General features: G+C 56.9%; 8 protein-coding genes across 8 annotated transcripts; 4 read left to right on the top strand and 4 right to left on the bottom strand.

Annotated features, from left to right (window-relative positions):
- Window positions 1–1,733: 1,733 nt before the first annotated feature.
- Window positions 1,734–2,591, top strand: SPBR_07720 (uncharacterized protein; the record flags this gene model as incomplete). The annotated part of the gene is made up of 1 exon (XM_040765974.1): window positions 1,734–2,591. One exon carries the CDS (start codon window positions 1,734–1,736, stop codon window positions 2,589–2,591), a length of 858 nt encoding a protein of 285 aa, XP_040617765.1.
- Window positions 2,592–4,563: 1,972 nt separating this feature from the next.
- SPBR_07231 (alpha-1,3-mannosyltransferase) lies at window positions 4,564–5,994 on the top strand (the record flags this gene model as incomplete). Its single annotated transcript, XM_040765485.1, has 1 exon — window positions 4,564–5,994. One exon carries the CDS (start codon window positions 4,564–4,566, stop codon window positions 5,992–5,994), a length of 1,431 nt encoding a protein of 476 aa, XP_040617764.1.
- Window positions 5,995–6,399: 405 nt separating this feature from the next.
- Window positions 6,400–8,919, top strand: SPBR_06656 (uncharacterized protein; the record flags this gene model as incomplete). The annotated part of the gene is made up of 1 exon (XM_040764912.1): window positions 6,400–8,919. The coding sequence occupies one exon, from the start codon at window positions 6,400–6,402 to the stop codon at window positions 8,917–8,919; it is 2,520 nt and encodes an 839-aa protein (XP_040617763.1).
- A 215-nt stretch (window positions 8,920–9,134) lies between these two features.
- SPBR_07390 (uncharacterized protein) lies at window positions 9,135–10,357 on the bottom strand (the record flags this gene model as incomplete). Its single annotated transcript, XM_040765644.1, has 2 exons — window positions 9,135–10,148; window positions 10,214–10,357. The coding sequence occupies 2 exons, from the start codon at window positions 10,355–10,357 to the stop codon at window positions 9,135–9,137; spliced, it is 1,158 nt and encodes a 385-aa protein (XP_040617762.1).
- An 867-nt stretch (window positions 10,358–11,224) lies between these two features.
- On the bottom strand, window positions 11,225–12,677 carry SPBR_07214 (NADPH dehydrogenase; the record flags this gene model as incomplete). The annotated part of the gene is made up of 2 exons (XM_040765468.1): window positions 11,225–12,241; window positions 12,333–12,677. 2 exons carry the CDS (start codon window positions 12,675–12,677, stop codon window positions 11,225–11,227), a joined length of 1,362 nt encoding a protein of 453 aa, XP_040617761.1.
- A 2,584-nt stretch (window positions 12,678–15,261) lies between these two features.
- SPBR_07945 (uncharacterized protein) lies at window positions 15,262–15,753 on the top strand (the record flags this gene model as incomplete). The annotated part of the gene is made up of 1 exon (XM_040766198.1): window positions 15,262–15,753. The coding sequence occupies one exon, from the start codon at window positions 15,262–15,264 to the stop codon at window positions 15,751–15,753; it is 492 nt and encodes a 163-aa protein (XP_040617760.1).
- Window positions 15,754–16,163: 410 nt separating this feature from the next.
- On the bottom strand, window positions 16,164–17,922 carry SPBR_06997 (uncharacterized protein; the record flags this gene model as incomplete). The annotated part of the gene is made up of 2 exons (XM_040765252.1): window positions 16,164–17,745; window positions 17,879–17,922. 2 exons carry the CDS (start codon window positions 17,920–17,922, stop codon window positions 16,164–16,166), a joined length of 1,626 nt encoding a protein of 541 aa, XP_040617759.1.
- A 1,453-nt stretch (window positions 17,923–19,375) lies between these two features.
- On the bottom strand, window positions 19,376–20,809 carry SPBR_07229 (uncharacterized protein; the record flags this gene model as incomplete). The annotated part of the gene is made up of 1 exon (XM_040765483.1): window positions 19,376–20,809. The coding sequence occupies one exon, from the start codon at window positions 20,807–20,809 to the stop codon at window positions 19,376–19,378; it is 1,434 nt and encodes a 477-aa protein (XP_040617758.1).
- Window positions 20,810–20,832: the final 23 nt, after the last annotated feature.

Raw genomic sequence — 20,832 nt, 5'->3', positions numbered from 1 at the left:
CTGTCGTTGACATGGGCAGCAAAGGCGCAGCAGCTGGGATGCATGCCAAAGGCTTCCTCGTCGCGGATGCTGCACTCCTGTCTGCCGCACATGTGAACGCAAATCGGGCGTACGTTGTCGTAGTACAGGGTGGGTTCATCGTAGGGAAACTCTGGAGTGACAATGCCGTCAATGCCTGTGAGCAATGTGAGTAACGAGAATCATACCATTCGTGAAGTGGCAGCGACGTTTGGGCTTTCCTTACTCGTAACGATCAACTCATCTTGGGCAAAGGAAAGCTGGCAAACCACACATCTCGGATGGGATATGCAGGAAACAGAAATGTATGGCTCTTCTTCTTCGTGCGGTTCTAACATTGCCATTCTTCGTTGTCAATACTTGAAGTTTAGACGATTGTGAATAAAAGGGGCGGCGTTATGTGGAGTATTGTGTGAAGGAACACGCTGATCGCCTGCCTTTGGCGGGCGTCATTGGGCACTACTCGTTGATTGGTTGGACCTTAGGAGCCTTCGGGGACCGTGCGTCGACATGAAGAATCGTCAACTTCGTACCACCACCGCACACATCATGACGCCGTAAGACGCCTGTACGAATATCTGAGAGTCCTTGTTCGCAGATTACTCAGCCGAACGTACGCCATATTTTGTATTTCGTACCTAAAATTTATTTACGGGGAATAAATGAACTTGGTTGAATTTTAATAAACAGCAAAATAAAGGCGAGTACCGGACACATTGAACGGAGTCGGGCCTGTAAATTTCGCGCAATCGGCCAAGATGCGATTGATTAGATTATCTTTGAGCTACATGTCTTGTCAGCGAACAGCCGTAACTCTATACCAGGAAACTAATTCATCTCTATCGTTCAATAAAACGGAACCTATCACTGTCAATAGAGGACTCAAACATGGTCTGCTGCGCGTATAGCCTACTCATACTCCCTCCGTCTCTCTCGCAGCGAACGCACGGTATTCGATGATTTACTCCCGCGTTGGCACATTGCTACATGTCCATACGCTCGGAGTATCGTGTCGAGCCAAAAGTAGCACGCCCATTCCACCCCAATTTGAACTATGGCTGACTGATAACGTCGGCTCTATTCACAGTTCGCATCCACATGTTCTTTGACGGCGCAGCTTTGTGTTCTCTCCTCTGTCTGGAGCACTTTCAGACCTGTGAGCTCGGTTTCTTATCTCTCGGCACGCCAGACGACATGGCCGGCACGAAATTGAAGCAGGATGAATCATGAGGCAGTACGGAGCATTCTCCCGCGCAGTCCAGCGGATGCCCCAAGGCGGATGCTCGAGTGCCGTGTCACAAGGCTCAGTGGGCTCTCTGGGCGAAGCCCCACTACAGCTGCGCGCCCCATGGCACTTACCGTAGCGTCTGTTGTAGCATCTGTTAGCGACCCTGGGTGTTCTTTTCCAATGCCAGGAACACCACAGCATCGCCAAAACAGTCCCAAGCGAGCTCCAAAATCCCAAACCGGTTTAGTAGGATATTGGCATGGCTATTGATAGCCGTTTATGTGCCTCGACAACCACCACCACCGTCGTGATGCGGAGAGCCCTGGAGGGGAGCTTATATATGTCTGAGGGAGGGGTGAATAAGTCGGAGACAAAACGAGGGAAGCAAGACGTACGACAAGACGACATCGTCACGACTTAACACGGTCGCCTACGCATCTACGATAACCCTGACGAACCACTTACGCCAGCCCCAACCCCGACCAACATGGTCGTCGGCGCATTCCCGCTGTCGGGCAAGATTGCCGTCGTCACCGGCGCCGGCTCGGGCATCAACCTGGCGTTTGCGAAACAGGCCGTCGAGCAGGGCGCGTGCGTCGTCGTTGCGGACCTGACGTTGACAGACGACGCCAAGGCGTTTGCGGCCGCCCACGAGAAGAGCGTGGTGTTTGCCAAGACGGACGTCACAAAGCGGGCGGACCTCGAGAACACGGTGGCGGTGGCCCAGTCGACCTTTGGCGACGTGCCGGACGTGTACATTGCGGGCGCCGGCGTGTTCGAGCCGGACTGGTCGAGCTTCTGGGACGACACGGAGGACGACGGGTACAAGCAGGTCGAGGTCAACGTGAACCACCCGATGAAGCTGTCGCGCATTGCCATCCGGAGCCTGGTCCGGCGCAGGAAGCCAGGCGTGATCCTGGTGGTGGCGTCGCTCGCGGGCTACCAGGGCGCGTTTGCGTCGCCGCTGTACTGCGCGACCAAGCACGCCGTCGTGGGCTTTGTGCGGTCGGTGGCCGACCTGGACGAGCTGCAAAACATCAAGGTTGTGCTGGTCGCCCCGGGCTATGTGCACACGCCCATGTGGACGGCCGATCCGGTCAAGATGAAGCAGTTTGGCTACAAGCCGTCGATGGCGGTGATGCCCGAGGAGGTGGCGCAGGGCATGGTGGACCTGGTCACCAAGGCGGAGTATGGCGGCGGCGCGTGTCTGCAGGTGGCGGTGGGCGAGCGGCGCACGCTGGGCGTCTGGAACATCCCCGCGCCGGACACGGACGGCGCGCGGGTCAGCAAGGAGGTGCTGGAGCGGAACTACAAGCCGGTGCTGGAGAAGATGCGGAATGTGTAGTCGGGGGGGGGGGGGGGGGGGAGGAGCGTCGATGGGCCCGGAGTACATGGAGCCACAGGGTCAAAAATAGAAATAGCCAAAATAAGCTTGAGTGAGATTTCGGTGACCGCTCGTTTGTAATGCTGCTGCCTGTTTCTGTTATTGTCGATCTTGCATCTCTGCATCAGACGTTAAAGGACGGTGCAGGCCTCCGCAGAAAAAGGAAAAAGCTTATTTTGAATGTGCCGACGGGCCGTTGAAAACACCATCACGCGTGAGAGTGTGAGATGGAGGTGTGATGGAGCGTGATGGGGGTGTGCTGGTTCGTCGCCAAGCCTTCGGGCAAAACTCGTGTTTAAAAATAAATTAAGGAAGGAAACGTGCACACAGATGAAGACGCGGAGCCAGGGGGTTAACAAGTAGTAAAGGGATGTTGGAGCGGCACGTCTGTATGGAAGCGGCACATTGAATCTGGACCGCGAATCGGTGTCTGCTCTCCGCCTGTGTCACGGTTTTGAGGATTTTGTCGTCTGCCTTCTCGGCTCATTTCATTTGAATTGCCAATTTTGTGCGAAACGGTGAAAACGCACAACATGGCACTCTAAAACCGGGGTCTAAACAAACAGTGGCATTCTCTGGAGATTGGCCGGGTCCATCATTTTGGCAGAGTGGCATCGTACGTACACGGCTACGACACGCGAGCTTGCGATCGTTGCGATCGACAGGGAGTGGAATCAAAATGGGAAAGGCCAAGAGAAAGGGTACTTTGAGAACAGGGGAGACGCGAGAATGGAAAGAAGGAAAGGGGACGAGGGGGATCTATGGAGAACCTACCGTAAGTACAAATCTACAGCCACCGTTGTGGAGAGGAGTGGGACGCCGCATCTGAGTGCCGTCGACAGCTTTAGCTGGCGCTAGGCAGCAGAATTAAATCCAACACGAAACGAACTCAGGCTGTGGGAGCACGTTGGACTGGCCCTGGTTGTGGTTGTTTGAATGTGCCGCTTCCCTGTTTCCAACCATTGCCTCGACGCCAATAGCGCACCTCCCAGGGAAGCCCCTTTGTTACTGGGCAATTGCTGAAAGGCTTGGCCTATCCCTGGCCCGCGCCAAGTGTCCACCCGCAACCAAAACAAACTCCCGAAGCTGCGCTGCAACGCCACTGACGTCGGGCGCGACGTCATCCACTCCAAACATCTGCTCTGTACTGGGCCGAGGACCTTGTTTGGACGTGTCATGCACTGACGGGCGCTTTGTCTCATCACGTTGTTCCTCCTTGCGCGGCACAGCATCTGTTGGGCGGGAGTTGACTGGGATGAGTCGGAGACGGGCGGGGAGAACAAAGAAACCGAGGAAAGCGAAACAGAAACAAATAATTTGCGAGATAGAAACCGAGAACAGCCGCAACGACGGAGCAACGTTTGGGCGTGAAACTCCGGCAACAATAAGACACGAAAACGGGAGACGGGAGAACTGCAGACGGGTCGAAAAAAAAGTCGAAGAACAACACGAGATGACAGCCAAAAACACAGTCGCCGCTCCGTAAAAACTTGGTCGACAAAGTGGGCCAAACCTCCCTGAGATCGGCCACGGCGCAGCAGATGGAAGCAAATACCAAGCAGTACCTTCGTACTCGAGACAAGGTAGTCGAGACAAGCGAGGCAGGATACTTTCACTTGTTGACCCCAGCCATCGCGTGGTCTGCAATTGAGCTCGTGTGAGCGTCTTCCGTCGCAGACTGACACGTTCAGTTGGCCATTGCAATCCCACTGTCCCTCACCTTTTGTTTCTCCTTTTTTTTTTTTTTGGGATTTCTCTTCTTCCTCCTCACAACTTAGTACTTTAAGGCTGGCATGCATCTGCGGTCCACACCATTGCGAGTTCCTTCTTGAGCTGTGCTCCCTCGCCCGTGCGACAATTTCGATCGTGTCTCGACCGTTCTCGACATTCCTTCCACTCAGTCCATCACTTCTCGGACCTTTCTCCCCTCACCATGTTCCGCCAGCCATGGCACGACCGCGTTGCATCACGGCGTCGCCTCTTCAAGGTTGCCGTTGCTGTCGGCTTGGTCGGTCTGTTCATGCTTTACCGCAGCCTCTGGTACGACATCTCCTCGCCCGTTCCGTATGTTCCCTGGACACGCACCGACTACGGCGGCACATGGATGAATGGGGCCTATGCAGACGTTGAGGGCGTCACAGCCGCGCCGCCCGCACGCTGGACACTGCCACCAAGCGCGCCCGGCAAGGCCAAACACCAGCGCACGGCGCGCGTGCACGCCCAGCTGATCCTCGAGCAGGCCGAGGCGACGCCCGACCAAAACCACCTGGGATGCCCGGCCCTGAACCACGAACGGTACGCCGAGCTGGTGCCGCAGCCTAGCGAGGGGGACGGCAGCTCGCACAACTCCCACCGCACCTACTTTTTTGCACTCGACTTGCGCCAGGTCGTCGGTCTGCTGCCCACGCTGCTGGGCTCTATCGTCGAAGCCGTGCGCTTCCTCGGCCCCGCCAACTGCGTCGTCTCCATCGTCGAGGGCCGCTCGAACGACGGCACCTACGAGACGCTCCTCCTCCTGCAAAACGCCCTCAACGCCATGGGCGCCGTCGTCTACATCCAGAGCACCACCATCAACCCCCTCTTTGGCGACCGCATCGGCAAGCTCGCCAAGCTGCGCAACCTCGCCCTCGAGCCCATGCACCTCGAGTCGGCCAACATGCACCCCGACCAGAGCGTCATTCTGTTTCTCAACGACGTCGCTGCCTGCACCGAAGACCTGCTCGAACTGGCCCTTCAACGGCGTCGCCAGCACGCCGACATGGCCTGCGCCATGGACTACCACCGCCTCGACCGCCAGTACGGCTACAAACTGACCTTTTACGACGTCTGGATTTCGCGCACCATGGACGGCGAGGCCTTTATCATGGCCCCGCCGGGCCTCGCGCAGTGGCGCTTCGCCGACGACCTGTTTCCGTACGACGACCTCGCGCGTGCGCGCTATGCCCAGCGCCGGCCGTTCCAGGTGTTTTCGTGCTGGAACGGCGCCGTCGCTCTCACCGCCCGGCCGTTCTTTGACAAAAAGGTCGAGTTTCGCCGCGCGCACAACAATGTCGGCGAATGCGGCGCCGGCGAGCCGACCTTGCTGTGCAAAGACCTGTGGAGCCAGGGCCACGGCAAAATCGTGGTGGTGCCGTCCGTCAGTCTCGGGTACTCTTTGGACGAAGGGCTCGATGTCAAGGGCAGCATGGGCTACACGGCCAACTGGACGGCCACAGAGGACGCCGAGGGTGACGGTATTGAGCCCATGGCCGTCGATTGGAACCCGCGGCCACCCACTGTGGTGCGCTGCATTCCCAGCTGGCGCAAGCAGTTCTGGCAGGCCTGGGACTTTGGCCTGGGCAAGTTGCGCGCGGGCAAAGCGTAGCCGTGATGGGCGGGGCGAGGACTGAAAAAACTCGACACGACAACTGCATTTCTGGCGTTGGGCGCACCTTCATTTGCAGCGTTTACTTTGTACAGGGTCAGAATACCATTTTGATTTTCTAAATAGCACCTTTTCAATGGCACTTTTGCATACAGCTCATCGTCCCAGTACCACCACATGTGCCAAGACAGGGCTGAATTCCGTGCCATCCCACCGGCCGCCCCGCTAACCTGTTCTGACCCCGCGTCAGGACCATGAGCTGAATGTTGCCGTGGGTGGGTTTCTGTTGATTGTCGTGGCTTTGATGAAAATAAAGTGTGTTGTACGTTTCTCCTCTGTCCTTGCAGACGTCACGCTCGTCTGATTCCGTGTTAAGACACAGCCGCCCCGCCACCTGCCGCCACAATGCTCTGCTCACTTTGTCAGGGCATGTCCCTCCAGCGGCTGGTGGGCCTCGCCAAGCGCGACTTCCGATCAGGCTTCTTTCCCAGTTCGGACTACTACCACCACCATGCGTCCTTTGCCGAGCTCGAGGCATGCGCCACCGGGACCAACCACAACGGGTGTTACCTCTGTCTGTTGATTGTCGACTGTTTTGCCAGTGCGCAGCACGACGCCAGCAACCCGCTGTGGCCCGTGCCGCCCAAGCCGGGAATGGCAGCCCCGGCGGGAGTACCCGCGCCTCATGCGGCAGGCGCGACCATGCGCGACGTCGCCCGCAAACTCCCTCATTCTGACGTCCGCATCGCCCTCCGCGCCCGGCACGCGGCCACGGGTGCCACCATCCAGCTGGTCCAGATGTTTGATATGTTGGCAGTGCGACTCGGCGACCGGCTCGAGCTGGGCGACCCGCTGCGGGTGCCAGACCTGTTGCTGGTGCTGCGCATCCCCAGTTTCATACAGTCCGCTGCGGACTACAAAACGCTCCAGAACAGCCTTCCCGTAGTGGATGGATACCGCATTGGCTGCTCTACGCCAGACAGGCACCTGGGCTCGGCCGGAAACTTCAAGCTAGCCCGCAGCTGGCTCGACGACTGCTCTCAGCACCACAAACACTGCTCAACGACGGCACATACAAAATTGCCACCTCAGCTGCCGACGCGCGTAATTGACGTGACCTGCTCGCCGGCCAGGATTGTGCACGCCGTGGACATTAACAAAGGCCGGCCAGACCATGGGTGTGCTGAGTACGTGGCCCTCAGCCACTGCTGGGGACGGCCGCCCATCAAGACTCTGTTAAAATCGACGACGATCAAGGAATACACGACTGGCATCCCTGAGCAGGACCTGCCGCGCAACTTCCGGGATGCCATCACAGTGACACGCAATCTTGGCGTATCCTACGTGTGGATCGACTCTCTCTGCATCATCCAGGATTCAGTCAACGACTGGCGGTATGAGTCGGTGCGGATGGGCGCGCTGTATAGCCGGGCGACATTCTCGCTGCTGGCCATGGCGGCCGACCAAAGCGGGAAAGGGCATCTCAATGAGGTGCCCTGGTCCATTGTCCCGGCGTGCACTGTGCCCTTCGACACGGATGCGGGTACAGCCACCCTCCAAGTATCGCCCATCTACCAAGACAGCGAGAACTTGCGTCAGCTCAGCGACACGGCGCCTCTGAGTGTCCGTGGCTGGACCCTGCAAGAAGTTGTGTTTTCGGCACGCATCTTGTTTTACGGCGCCCACCAAATCTACTGGTTCTGCACCGAGGGCGGCTACAAGTCGGCCGAGTCGCTGCCGGACGGCATCTTGTATCCGCATAACAAGTATCCGAGCATCGCGTCGGCCTACTTTGGGGAGGATACCACGGCGACACCGACACCAGCACCGCTGTCGATGGCGTCCGCGCCCACCGTTGCCGCCTCCACCACGGAAGCCATCCTGACCGACTTTTACCACTTCGTCGAGTCGTATGCCCGGCGCACCTTGACCTTTGGCACCGACAAGTTCCCGGCCGTGGCCAGTTTTGCTCAGAATGTGGACCGCGCCATCAAGCGCAGCCAGAGCCAGAGCCGGGGGCCGGGCAAACCGGTCGACTACTCGTACGTGGCCGGCATATGGACCGGTGACTTTCGGCGCGGCCTGCTGTTCTGCCCCGACGGCATGCACGCCCCGCACGTGCTGCAAACGAACGAAAAGGACGGGCTGTACCGTGCGCCGTCGTGGTCGTGGGCCGTGACGGATGCACCCATCATCTTCTTGGCCGCGCAGACGCCCTTGACAGGCACGCCGAGTCCACTGAATGCCCAGCTGCTGTCGTGGTCCGCGCGCCCACGCGACCCCAACAACGCGTTTGGTGCTATTGACGGCGCCCGCATCGTCGTCAAGGGACGAGTGTGTCGGCTGCGGCGGAGTGCCACGCACTTTATCGGGGCCTATACGTGGGACAAGGACGAGGAGCAGGGGTCGGCATGGTTTGACGACCAGCCGACTGTGGGTGCCGGGCCCGACTTGCTGTCCACAGCCAATGGCAGCTGCATTGTCTTTGATGGAAAGACAGAGGAGGATACCGACGGTGAAGACACGTTCCTTTGCACATATTATGCGCCAGGCACGACGACAGGTGCAGACAGCAACAAGCAGACGGTGGCGCCAAATGTCAAAGACTATGAGAAGCAAGAGTATACGCTGCTGATGGTCGACCTGGGCCAAGCAGACGACGAAAAGCAGGTGAAGAACAAAGTGGATAGAATTGATGGGGGCAGTAACGACAGCAGTGATGACGACGGCTTCGACAATGACTTTGACGATGATGGCGATTTCAGCGGCGATGAAGACTGGGATATGGCCGAAAAGTTGATTCACTGTCTGATTCTGCGACAAGCAGCAGCCATGGTGTACGAACGAGTTGGTGTCGTCATTCTCGACTGGAAGAGCCGCAGTCGCGTCAACCACTGGCGTGAAGAGACCATGTCACTTGTCTAGACATATGGGAGACTATGGGATAATAGCATATGATGACAACATGACTATAAGTGGATGTTTATGCTAGTCTAAACCAGAGCCAATGCGCACTGTATGCAGCGACCATTTCCGGCTGCGCACAGCTGCGGATCAATGTAAATGACAATCAAATGTACAATAACGCCAATCTTTCCTTGTTTGCCATGACCTTGCGGTCTCTCCTCCCCCTCGTCTCATCATTGTAGCCCCTCCTCCACCAGGTCCTTGCAGAAGAAGCGCATAAATGGGTAATCGGTCGCCGTTTTCTTGCCCAGGGTCCAGTTCTCCACCCGACGGATGTGGTTCTCAAAGATGGGGCTCAGCACCAGGTTCTGGCCGTCGCCCAGGTCCAAAAAGGCACCCGAGTCTGTGTACGGCCAGTTTACCGACATGTCGGCGCCCGTTTTGACGCGGAACTCGTCAAACTCAAAGTCCTCTGTGAGCCACGACTTGCTGCGAATGATGGCGTCGCGCGCCTGCGGCCACGTGATGATGTCGACCCACGGCGGGTGCGGGACGGTGCGCTGCAGGTGCGTCGGTTTCAGAAACTCGGGCAGCTTGTCGTAGCTGGACTTGTTGCGGCAGACGAGCCACCGCAGCAAGTGCGACAGCGTGTACATCAAGGCAATGCGTGTCGTGACCGAGCGGACGTTGCTCTTGGCCACGACGTGTGTCGCCAGGGCAAATGTCAGCGGTTTGGACCCGTCGTCGCCCAAATTGGGGTTGAGCAGCGACGAGATACTGGGAAACTCGGCCTGTGTGAGCTCGCCGGCACCGCCCGACTGCTGCTGCAGCCGCCGGCCCGAATTGGTCGTGTCAAAGATGAAGCGGTCCAGGTCGTTGGCAGGCGCCAGGTGCAGCGGCACGGTCTGCCACGCGGGGGTCGTGGGCGGTGCCAGGCTGTGTGCAAAGGCCATGGTGCTGCCGTCGCCGGCACCATCGACGTTTGCCAGCATCGGTGGCGACAGCGTCACGTCGTCGTGTGGGGGCGGCATCGGGAACTCAAAGGCAATGTTGCCGAGCTCGCTGTCGTGGTGGTTCGGGTCCAGGATCTCGCGCAGGTTGACTGTCCAGATGGAGTCGCTGTGGCTCGCGTCGACGTCGTCGTCGGGGAGGACGCCGGGCAGGCCGCTGCGGTGGGCGACGGGCACGGCAATGGTCGGCATCGACGACAGGGACGACATCGATGTCGTCGACGTGGGGGAGTGAGGCTGCCGCCGCAGACACACGCGGCCGCTTTGGCTTCGGCCGCTTCCAGCGCCGCCGACAGCCGCACCACCTCCTGCTCCAGCCACTGCATCCGTGCCTTCTTGCGCCGCTGACAGTGCTGCTGGTTCGCCCGGTCAATGGCCCGCTTCCGTTCGACCTGCGAGTCGGTCAGGTTCGACACCCGCCGCGCCGCCGGGTCCTGTCTGCCCATGGTTGATGATGTCTCCGTGTCCTTTAAGACGTATCGATCAAGCAGGTTGCTGAAGGCCTCGACGACAATCGTCGTCTTTCTGCATCTGTCCCTGTTTGTCGTTTGTCGTCTGCTTGATTTGCAATCCAGGCTCGAAGAAAACCCGCATGAATCATGGTGAGAAAGAGGGGGCGGTACGCATTAGAACACTTTGGGGCGTTTTTGGAGCATCCTTGGGCCATCTTGGATCGTCTTTGGCCGTCCTCTGCACGTCGTCCCCCAGGACCGCACGACTGGGGCTTTTCTGGGGGGAAGGGGGGAAACGGGAGAAAAGACCGAACGACTCCGCTTCTCCGCCTTCGACTCCATTGCGTGCAGCGGGGAAGGTGCGGGAGCATGAGCCAACAAGAACTTGTCCCAAATAGGAAGGGCCACATCCAAGGCAATCCACCAATCAGCGGCATCGCAACTCGAGATGTCGTCAATGACAATTGAATCAACTATGGCTTACCCTCGTATGGTGATTCAAAGACGAAATCGTTGCGGTTGTTAAAAGAAACAAAAGTATTGGGTGGTATGTATAGATTTTTTTATCAGAGTTTTTTACTTTTTATTTTTTTTTCTATTTAATCTGCAAAGTAAAAGGCTGAAACATTTCATGCCAGTTCCTGTTTTTCAGAGGATTATTTTCGTTGCCTTTGTCGATGCATACGTGAAATATTAAACCATCAAACTAGCAATGATAAAACGCGTTTATAAAACTACTCTACTTTGTCCCCATTGATATCTTACTTCCCTTTTTTCTTCCGGTTTTCTGTTCTTTTGTAAACTTACGAAGTAATCTGTAACAAGCATTGTCCGTCCTGTGTGCCTCAAACCAGAACGGCATCAAGGAATGCTAATCTTGGCATGGTCGCTCTTCTTGGCCGCTCGTCCGCCAAAGCCCCAGCCGATTTGATGCGCTACTTGGATGTGTGCACCAAGGTCATCGGCCCAGGCCCAGACCAAACCGGGATTTTTCTGGAACATGCGACCCGCTGCAATCAGGTCCAGGGGCACATCGTCTTCCGATTTGCCGCCCGAGATCAGCTCCTCGACCAGCGTGCCCGTCTTGATGCTGCCGACAGCGCTGACGAGCAGTGCGTCGCCCACAGACTTTTTGATCTGCTTCGCAAACGGCGCCTGGTAGCCGGGCCCGCCATTGACCTTTTGGGCAACGTGGTTGCCGCCGCTGGACACGTCCAGCACGTCGACGCCGCGTTTCGCGAACAGGTGCGCCAGCTGCACGCTCTGGTCCACCGTCCAGCTGCTGCCCGCGTACTCCGGGTTCGTGTCCAGCCAGTCGGTGGCGCTGATGCGGACAAAAAGCGGCATCGTCTTGGGAATGACGGCGCGCACCTCGTCGACCAGCTCCAGCGCCAGGCGCGTGCGGTTCTCGAAGCTGCCGCCGTAGTTGTCGGTGCGCTTGTTGACGGCGGGCGAGAGGAAGGACGAGACCAGATAGCCGTGTGCGTAATGGAGCTCGATGACGTCGAAGCCCGCCGACACGGCACGGTGTGCTCCGGCGACAAAGTCCTTTTTCAGCTGGGCAATCTCGGCGAGGGACATGCTGCGGGGCGTCGGATAGTGCTCGTTGAACGGCTCATCGCTGGGGCCCACGACGTCGTCGGGCCATCCGCCGACTTCGACTGTCGCCGTGGCCCCGGAACTGAGCCACGGCGCGACGGTCGATGCCTTGCGGCCGGCATGGGCGAGCTGGATGCCGATGAGTGCGTTTTGGCTGTGGGCAAACTGGACGTGCTTGCGCAGCGTGTCGACGTGCGCATCGAGCCAGATGCCGGAATCCTCAGGCGTGATGCGCCCGTTTGCCTGCACCGCAGTGGCTTCGACCATTAAGAGACCGGGCTGAGACATGTGTTAGTGGTGAGCGAGGGGCTGGGCTATGATGTCATTGAATGCCCCCGACGGCGCGAAGAATGGAATGGGACGTAATTACCCCACGTTGGGCCATGCCGCCAAGGTGTGTAATGTGCCACGGGGTGTGGAATCCCTCATGGGCGCTGTATTGGCACATGGGGCTCACCCACACACGGTTCGGCAGCTTGATGCTTCTGATTTGGAGCGGCGTGAACAGCTTCGGGAGCGCTGAGCCGTCGGCCGGTGGAATGCCGGTGCCCGCTGGCGGGTCTTGCTCTGGCGTGTAAAAGGGCACATTCTTGGCGGCTGGGTTGGGGATCGGGGCCGTGCACTTTTCCTGCTTGGCGAGCGCAGGCGTCTCCGGGCGCGACACGGTAATGCCGTGGTGCGGATGGACGATTCTCTTCTGAAGATAGGCAGCCATGGCGAACGGTGGGTTGGACGTGACTGAAAGACGAAATGATGCGTGGTTGACTTGTCCGATGCTACAAGAGTATAGACCCAACAGCTGCGGCCCATATATATATACAATATATATATGCGTACAATTCTACAAGCAGGTGATTTCATGCTGCTCTACGGCGCACAAAGCGCGCAAATCGATATATTAATAAGGACCAAACACCGATGCAAGCGTCTGTGGCATCTGCCGTCCGCACCTGGGCCACGATCGACGGCGCTAGAGGCGCCCACATTGGCGAGCAGAATCCAACGCCGAGCGGCAGAAGTATTAACCGCTCTGCCGTCGGAATCTATGATGAATAATGCGCATAGCAAAACACCTGGAATTCCGAATCGATACAGACCCTCCTGCCTCCGCAACGTCCGCTTCCGCCTCACCCCGGACTATGGACGGTAGACGCCGAGTCTGCTCCTGGGCGCGCACATCTCTCGGCATGGCTGAATAATAATGTAAAATAACATATTTGTCATAGACGTCACAGCATACGACAACCACGATGTGCAATTTGTCATCACGTGATATGACCCTGATGGTGACGTGACGATATTCTGACGTGGGTGGGACAACAGCGGCAAGACGGCTTAGGTCAGCAGGAAACTGTGAAACGGGCTCGATGGGTGCGATACAATCACTCGAGAGTGGTCTCGCTCCTTCTGGCAAATTGTTATCTACCGTGAGTCGACACGAATATAGGTGGCAAAAAGCGTGCAGAGACGGCGGCCCAGACCAGATGCTGACCAACGTACCGCCAGAGAACAATGCCGACCTCGGTAAACTTTTGACGCGTCTTGTGGTGCGTCGTGGGCGTGTCTTGCTTTGGATCAGCCAGCTGTGTCGCCTGTGAGCCGACGTGCAAGCCATCGCCAGAGAGAGGTCCGTGAACGGGCGACAAGCAAGCAATCGTTGCCCGCGTGAGTCAGAATGCCGTGCGGTGACCTGGCCACCAAGCTCGAGGTTGTCGTGTTTGCGTAAACGTTATCTGCCCAGCCAGCTGCCACAGTCGCTTAGAATTGAGCTTGAATAATGGACCGTACCAATCCGATCATGCAGTCTCAAAGCCACTAAGGAATCCAATTACTAGTTACTGCTCGACGTTAAGATACCATGGAACGCGACCTGGGGCGCAGTCTGGACAGCGTGCCATGGCATATCAAAAGGCCTTTGGGGCGATTCCCGGCGGCTGCATCCTCGACGCAGTAGCAGGTTCGCGCGATTGGCACCGACCCAACGAGTCCACATCGGCAAGCAGTGTCTTGCATGCTTGCAGGAGTTGGCAGTAATACATGGCGTCGGGGGTGTTCCCTTTGGGTTTCTTCGAAGCTGGACATGGCCAAATGGGCCTTGCAGCTAGAGTGCCCTGTTGCCATGGAACAAGCCCTAGCGCTGCGCAAAGACGGGCCAGCATCTTCAGCGCAGGCCCAACCGCGAGCGAAAGTTAACTTAGAAACTGAATAATGCGGCTGTGTGGGCAATGCTCTTGACTCTCAAATCTGAAACCTGCAAGTCCTACGAACGTACTCTGCATTGTGTAGTGCGAAGTAGTCATTTCACACATGGAGAGAAACATCTGCTATTCACGTAAATATTGAGTAAGCCTGTCAAGGCAATGAAACACAGAGATAACCCCCGATAAGTACAGCAACTCCCCAGGGTGGACCATTGGTAGCAGCGCTAACCCCTGAAAAGTAACCACTGTCACATTTTCGTCTCACAGCCCAATTTCCAGTTGCCGTACTGCCGGGCGCGAAGTCGCGAGCTGAATGTGCAGGCCATTACTAGCCATTGCAAGCGCTCCACCGTTTTAAAGTACCTGGAATTCCAAATATGGGTTTCCAGCCAGGTACACAGTGACGACGTGTGCCGATCACCCACGGAAAATGTTCCGCTGCCATCACAAACCATTAACAACCAGCCCGGCTCGACCCACCGGTTGCCAAGGTTAAACGTCCAACGTCCAACGTCCAAACGGCCTGCGACAGAGACGAAAATAATACACCGGATACATCGTGTCTCGAGGCGCAGTCGCTAACCAACGAATTAAAAAGCCGAGCGCGGCTATTCCCTGTCGCGTTCCCCCCGGACTTGGCTTTGTTGTTTCCGTCAACCGGCAAGCGAGCATTGATCGCCGTTCTGCCGTCAGCACTATGTTGTATTGCAGCTCCTTATTCATTTTAACGCGGCAGCGCGAGTTGAAGTCAACGGACGATGAAAACAAGGTTGTTTGTTGTCTGAGCAGTGTAAGCTTTAAGGATACGGCATGTCACAGGGGATGAGACGTATGCGACGGATACGAAAGATGAGGGAGGAGCGGAAAGGAGACCCCTGTGTTTTCGTGAAGAATACCTTATCGTCAATGTATACATATACCGCCTGAAACTTGTGCATCGTCCTTTTGTTGGATGCTTCTTCTCATCGTTCTTCCTTCATATCAACTGTGTTTGCTGCATATCTTCCGATCCTCCAATAGCAACTCTAAACTCGACTTGCCCAACCATCCACGCACCCCTTCTTCCGGCTCCCACACTTCTCCTCACCAGCAACCAATATGGTCCGCGGTCTCTTTGCTGTTGCAGCTCTGGCTGCCTCTGCCGCCGCCGAGGCGCACGTTACCGCTCTGGCCCGCCGCATTTCCGGCAACCAGCTCAGCTCCGCCCTCGAAAACTTTAGTACAGGGGACCTTTCTATTGGCGGCGACGGCTCCGGCAATGGCAGCAGTGCCGTTGTCGTGATCAATGGCAGCACCGTCAATGGCGGCGGCACCCAAACGACGGATACCGAGTCCAGCGCCGCGACACACAGTGCAGCAGGCGGCTCCAGCCCCACGGCCACGCCCACGGCCACCAACGGCAACGGCAACACCCAGTCGGCGACCAACACCCAGAACGGCGGTACCCCCGCGGCGACCACGTCGAAGTCGGCAGCTGCCGCTTCGCTTGGCCGTGGCAGCGGCATGGGCGCCGGTGGCATCTTTGGCCTGACCTCGGTCGTGGCCGGCCTGGTCGGAGGCGCTACCATCATCATTGCGGCAGCTCTCTAAGTGCACCTTGTCGTCTTTACTTTGTCCTGCCGTACATACGCGCACATCATCCTCGGAGAGTATTGGATACAACTCTCTGTTTCACCTTGTTGCTTCTTTTCTAGTCTGTTTTCTGTTGTATTCTCTTGTTTTGTACCTCGAACATGTTTTATCATCCTGTTGCATAGGCCAAATAGTAATTCGATTTTCTCAAGTAACTGCAGCGATTTTCCTGCGGTCGTACTTATTTAACTCTTCGTGCGCATTCCGACGCGTGCTTTACGGCTAAGTGGCCATGTGAGCAATCTAAAAGTTCTATTTTCACAACCGCGGGCTGACTACACAACCCGCTCGAGTTTTGATTCACGCAACGAGGGCTCAAAAACAACTGGGAGGATCTAGCACCTCAACTGACTTGGAGTACAGACTGCTTAGGCAAGGAGTGGGTCGTTGTTGTCGGCCGTCTTCTTGCCTTTGCCCTTGGTCTTAGCCTTTCCTTTTCCCTTGCCGACGTCTCTGTCACTGTCTCTGCCGCTGTCGATGTAATCATCGTCGTCATCGTCATCGTCGTCATCGTCGTCATAGTCGTCGCCACTATCTTTCTCCTCGTCCTCCCGGGCAAACACGGCGGCAGTGGCCTGCGTCGCGAGCGCTTGTGCCATTTTCTTGTCATCAATGCTGAGGTCGGCAATGACATCGGCCGCGCCAACTCCCCAGAAAAGCTTGGCGTCTGCCGCCGTGAGAATACCGTACTCGCGGGCAAAGACATACAAGATGGAGTTGCGCAAGTACTTGCCGGGACTGCCCCAATATGTCTTGGCTAAGGGCGGGAGGTTGTCAAGGTCAGCCCAGCATTCGTCGATCTCGACGCGCTGGCGACGCAAAAGAGAGACAATAGCCTTGAAGTAGAGGTACGTCCTGGCGGGGCGGAAACCGTTCAGAAACTTGAGCGGTCGGCGGTGGAGGTCCTCGTATGTCCACAAAATGGCGTTGCGCTCCCCAAGGTTCCTTGTCAGAAGGTGCAGGACAAACTCGGTCTCCTTAGGGTCATCGCTCGCGGGCAGGATAATGGCCTTGGCGCTATCTAGCAGCTCCTTGTAGCCTTTGCACACGAGCAGGCCGTTCTGCGGATTCCAGAGAAAATCCTGGCGCTCACCAAATAATGCTTCGGCCGTCTTCGGACCTACACTAGCATTAACAATGTGAGCCACCGTGACGTCGGGCATGTGGGTGTGCGCAATAGGGCAGTATATGAGCTTGCCGTCGTAGAGTGCGTCGCCGCCATAAGAGCCAAACAGTTTCTTACGAAACTGGTTCCTCTGCATTTCGGCGCGGAAGGCGCAGACAGTTTTGCGGGCACCCTCAAGCTCCGGGTAGCAACGCAAGACAGCGTCAATCATCACCCAGTCTTCGTCCACGTCCCGCTTAATTCTCTCCGACACGATGTCGGTGGCCCAGCCGCTCACCAGCGCGGTGCTTTTGGATCGCAGGACCGACAGTGAAATGGCCATGGCCTTTTGTTTGGCGAGGTAAGGCGCCATCTCAGTCTTGTACCGGGCCGTAGGCAGGTTAATGCCGCCCTCCTTCCATTTTTCTTTGAGAGAGACGATCTTGTTTGTCATGTCCGCATACCTGCCAGCGAGAACTCGCTCATCCTCCTTCATATTTCGAAAAGCGCGGATAATCTTCGCAACGCTTCCATCGTCTTCGGCCTTCTCGTCAGGCGTCTGGGAACAGAGGGGTGTCTTCTGTATTGCCTCATGCTCGGCCACGTCTTTAGCGGACATGGCTTGGCGTAGAGTGGGTGTCAAAGCCGGAATTTGCATCATGCCCTTTATGGGCGTGACTGGACCCGCGAGTCGAAGGGCGACACGACTCTGTCGTGTTGTACCGCGAGTGGTCGTGTCGGTGGCTTCAGGCGAAGCCTTGCTCTGTGGATTGTCGATATTGGGATCAATGGCAACATGGGGCTCATTCTTGTCGACGGGAGAGGCAGGGGCATCTTGGGAGGACCTATATGGTATCGAGTCAGTACACCGGCCAGACAAAGAGGGCAACCAAATGTTGTTTTTATGCTGTTGTTGAAATCGAGATCCACAGAGGCATCATGGGCGGTCATTGTTCCGCTGAGGTGGGGACAACGTACATCTTGCTGGCCTTTGCCGCCTTCTTCTTGGCCTTTCCAGCCATTGTAGGAGCGTGGATGAGGGAGACAGGAAACACAGAGAAAAGGTAATGAGGAAGAAACCGATGGGAAGGTTCAAGAATATGGGGTGTGGAAATGAGAAGCCAAGTAGAATATGGGAGGCTGGTGAGACGAAGAGGACAGTCAAGCCAAGAGAGGGAATGTTTTGTGTAATGGCTGCGAGCATGGGTATTTTTGCTCGAACGATACCGGAAACGCGTCGAGAAGATTGTTTCCTTTTTTTTTCATTTTTCCCTTTTTTTTTTGTCAAGACAACGTGTCCGGTGGCTTTCGAGTTCTCGTTTCGGAAGGCACTCGAAATTCGTGTAGGAAAGAAGCCGTACGATGCAGCAAACGCGTTGTTGGTTGCTTAGCTGTAGTCGAGACGTAGATGTGTACACGTGACTGTATTTGATACATGACGCCAATGAATTAAGTTCGGCCAGTGTGTGCAAGATTTGTGAATGACGCCCAGACCCAACCAGCGTTTGCCGCGAGATTCACGTTGTTCGTTTGATTAGCTTACTACGTTTGCTTTACTCGAGATCGTGGGTGTTGAGCCTTGTGATTTTCGTGGCTTCATAGCTTCATGAAACTTGCTGCAAACAATGCCTGATGAGCAGGACAAAAAACAGAATGAATAGATATAAAAATCCACATTTTATTCCAATGGCCGTTAAGCATGAATGACGCATACCACAGCATTCATTCACTTGCATCAGAATTCCAAACGGAGCAAAAGTTCCCACCCCTCGTACAGTGCATCCAGCAGGCCGTAATTAATGTTGCCGTTGAGCAAAGAGGCAGCGGTCCGGGTGGACAGAGAGGGGTGGGTTCTCATCAGTGAGTGGTGTGCCCTCGATGGTCGCTGTAAAATTAGGCGAGGTTAGCCGCCACGGCGGACCAAGTGCACAATCTTACGTCTGACCGCTGGAAACAAGTGCTGTCAATACGCCCCCCAGTGTGTAGCAGGTGATTGGCGGGGACGCAACTCCCTTTATTAGCAGCGGTGACACCCTGTATCCGCGCAGTAGGTTTCATTTTACCTTATCGTCCGGGACTTGTTAGCGATGCCGCTACCGGATTTAGTGCTTTTAGTGAACGCCACTCGGTTAGCTATGATAAGGTTTGAATACGGCACGGTAGACACTATGGACAGGGCTGTGAAAGCGGCTCTGCCAGGCCCGCCAAGGAATTGAAAATGAGCGTCGGCAACAGGTCAGATTGAACGTGGTGATATTGAATGAAATTCATATAGCTGCACAGAACAATGGGTTCAAAAGAATTCATGCAAAACACACGAGAAATACATGTCAAATCTCTCTAAATATGGACGCGCTCCTCTCTCACGTATATGCATAAATATGGCTCGAAGACTCAACCAGACTCCGTAGATGCTTCATTTTCACCCTGTTGACTCTCTCACTCTTCCTCTCGTCTCATATGCATTACACTGTCTCAGAGGCCTATGCTCGGCGCTCCTGCTTTGGAAAGAGCTGCATTGACGTCACCCAGCCTCTCTAAAAAGTGCGGCTTGTAGGCTGCGCGCTGCGACTCGGGTGCCGGATGGGCATCGACGACGGCATCCTTGGCCAGGAGCAGCGGAACTGTGATGTGGAACATGAAGGCGACGGTGTCCTCGCAGATGCGAATGGGCACGAGGTCCTGCGTCGTCGCACTGACCCACGTCTCGTAGGTCTCGCCATGCGGCATGTAGCTGGCCTCGTAGCTCAGGCCGCCGGCCTCTAGCGAGTGGGCACTGCCGCCGTAGGTCCCGTAGAGCAGGCCCATGACCTCGGAGGACATGTTGCGGTGGTAGTAGGGCGGGCGGAAGGTGTTGCTGGTGGGGATCCATTTCGGCGTGAACACGAGCAGGTCCGTCAACGGAACACCGGGGACGGTGGACCGCACGGTCAGGACACTGTAGACGGTCGGGTCGGCCTGGTCGCGCTCGACGTTGGCGACGTTGATAAACTTATCGGTGGCGTACTTGAAAGGCACCAGGTTGCCGCGCCATGCGACGACGTCAAAGGGCGAGTGGTCCAGCTGGGACACAAACAGCTTGCCCAGCAGCTTGTAGACCACCTCCCAGCTCTGCTCGTCAATGTCAAACGCGGCCACGGGGCTCTCAAAGTCGTTGGGCAGGGCCATGCCGTTGGACCCCATGGGCCCGAGCTCGGGGAGGTCAAAGTGCGCTGCATACACCTCCTGGATGTAGCCGCGCGCGGCCTTGTCCTTGCCTGCGTCAACGTCTGGCAGCTGCACGCGGAACCGCAGCCCGGCCTGCACGACCACAATCTCGCCTGGCCGCACCATGAGCCAGCCCAGCTCCGTCTGGATCTGCAGACGGCCTTGCTGCGGCATGATGAGCAGGTCGCCGTCGTTGTTGCAGAAGGCGCGCCGTCCCATGCTGCGGTTCGCCGTGTACATGTGCACCGCCAGACCCTGCCGCAGACTCGGGTCGCCCTGGCCGCCCACTGTGCGGATGCCCTCGACGAAATCCTTGCTCTCGTTTTCGGCCGGCAGCGCAAACGGATCCCAAGCCAGCTGGTCCGGCACGACCGCCACGGCCGGGTTCGTCGCCAGAAAGCTGGACTGTAGTGCCGGGTTGAGCTGGTCGGCCGCCTGCAGCGGACCGTGTGCAACGGACGGCCGCACGCGGTACATCCAGACGTGCTGGATGCCCGACCGCGGCAGCACGACAAACGACGAACCATTGAGCTGTTCCGAGTAGAGGTCGAAGGCACACTTTTGCGGTGTGTTCTGGCCCAGCGGCAAGGCGCCAGGGACGGCCTCGCTGGCGAACCGATTGCCAAAGCCTGTCTGGTAGATGTAGGGGTCGGCGTCGCTGGGTGTCGTCACGTAGCCGCCGCGGGCCATTGCGGAGGCCATGGTGGGGGTACGGTGTGTGTGTG

The sequence above is a fragment of the Sporothrix brasiliensis genome (assembly GCF_000820605.1).
Source record: "Sporothrix brasiliensis 5110 chromosome Unknown Cont20, whole genome shotgun sequence".
NCBI classification, from domain to species: domain Eukaryota; kingdom Fungi; phylum Ascomycota; class Sordariomycetes; order Ophiostomatales; family Ophiostomataceae; genus Sporothrix; species Sporothrix brasiliensis.
Note: the sequence above shows the minus strand (reverse complement) of the source record. Positions and strands in the feature narration are given on the sequence as shown.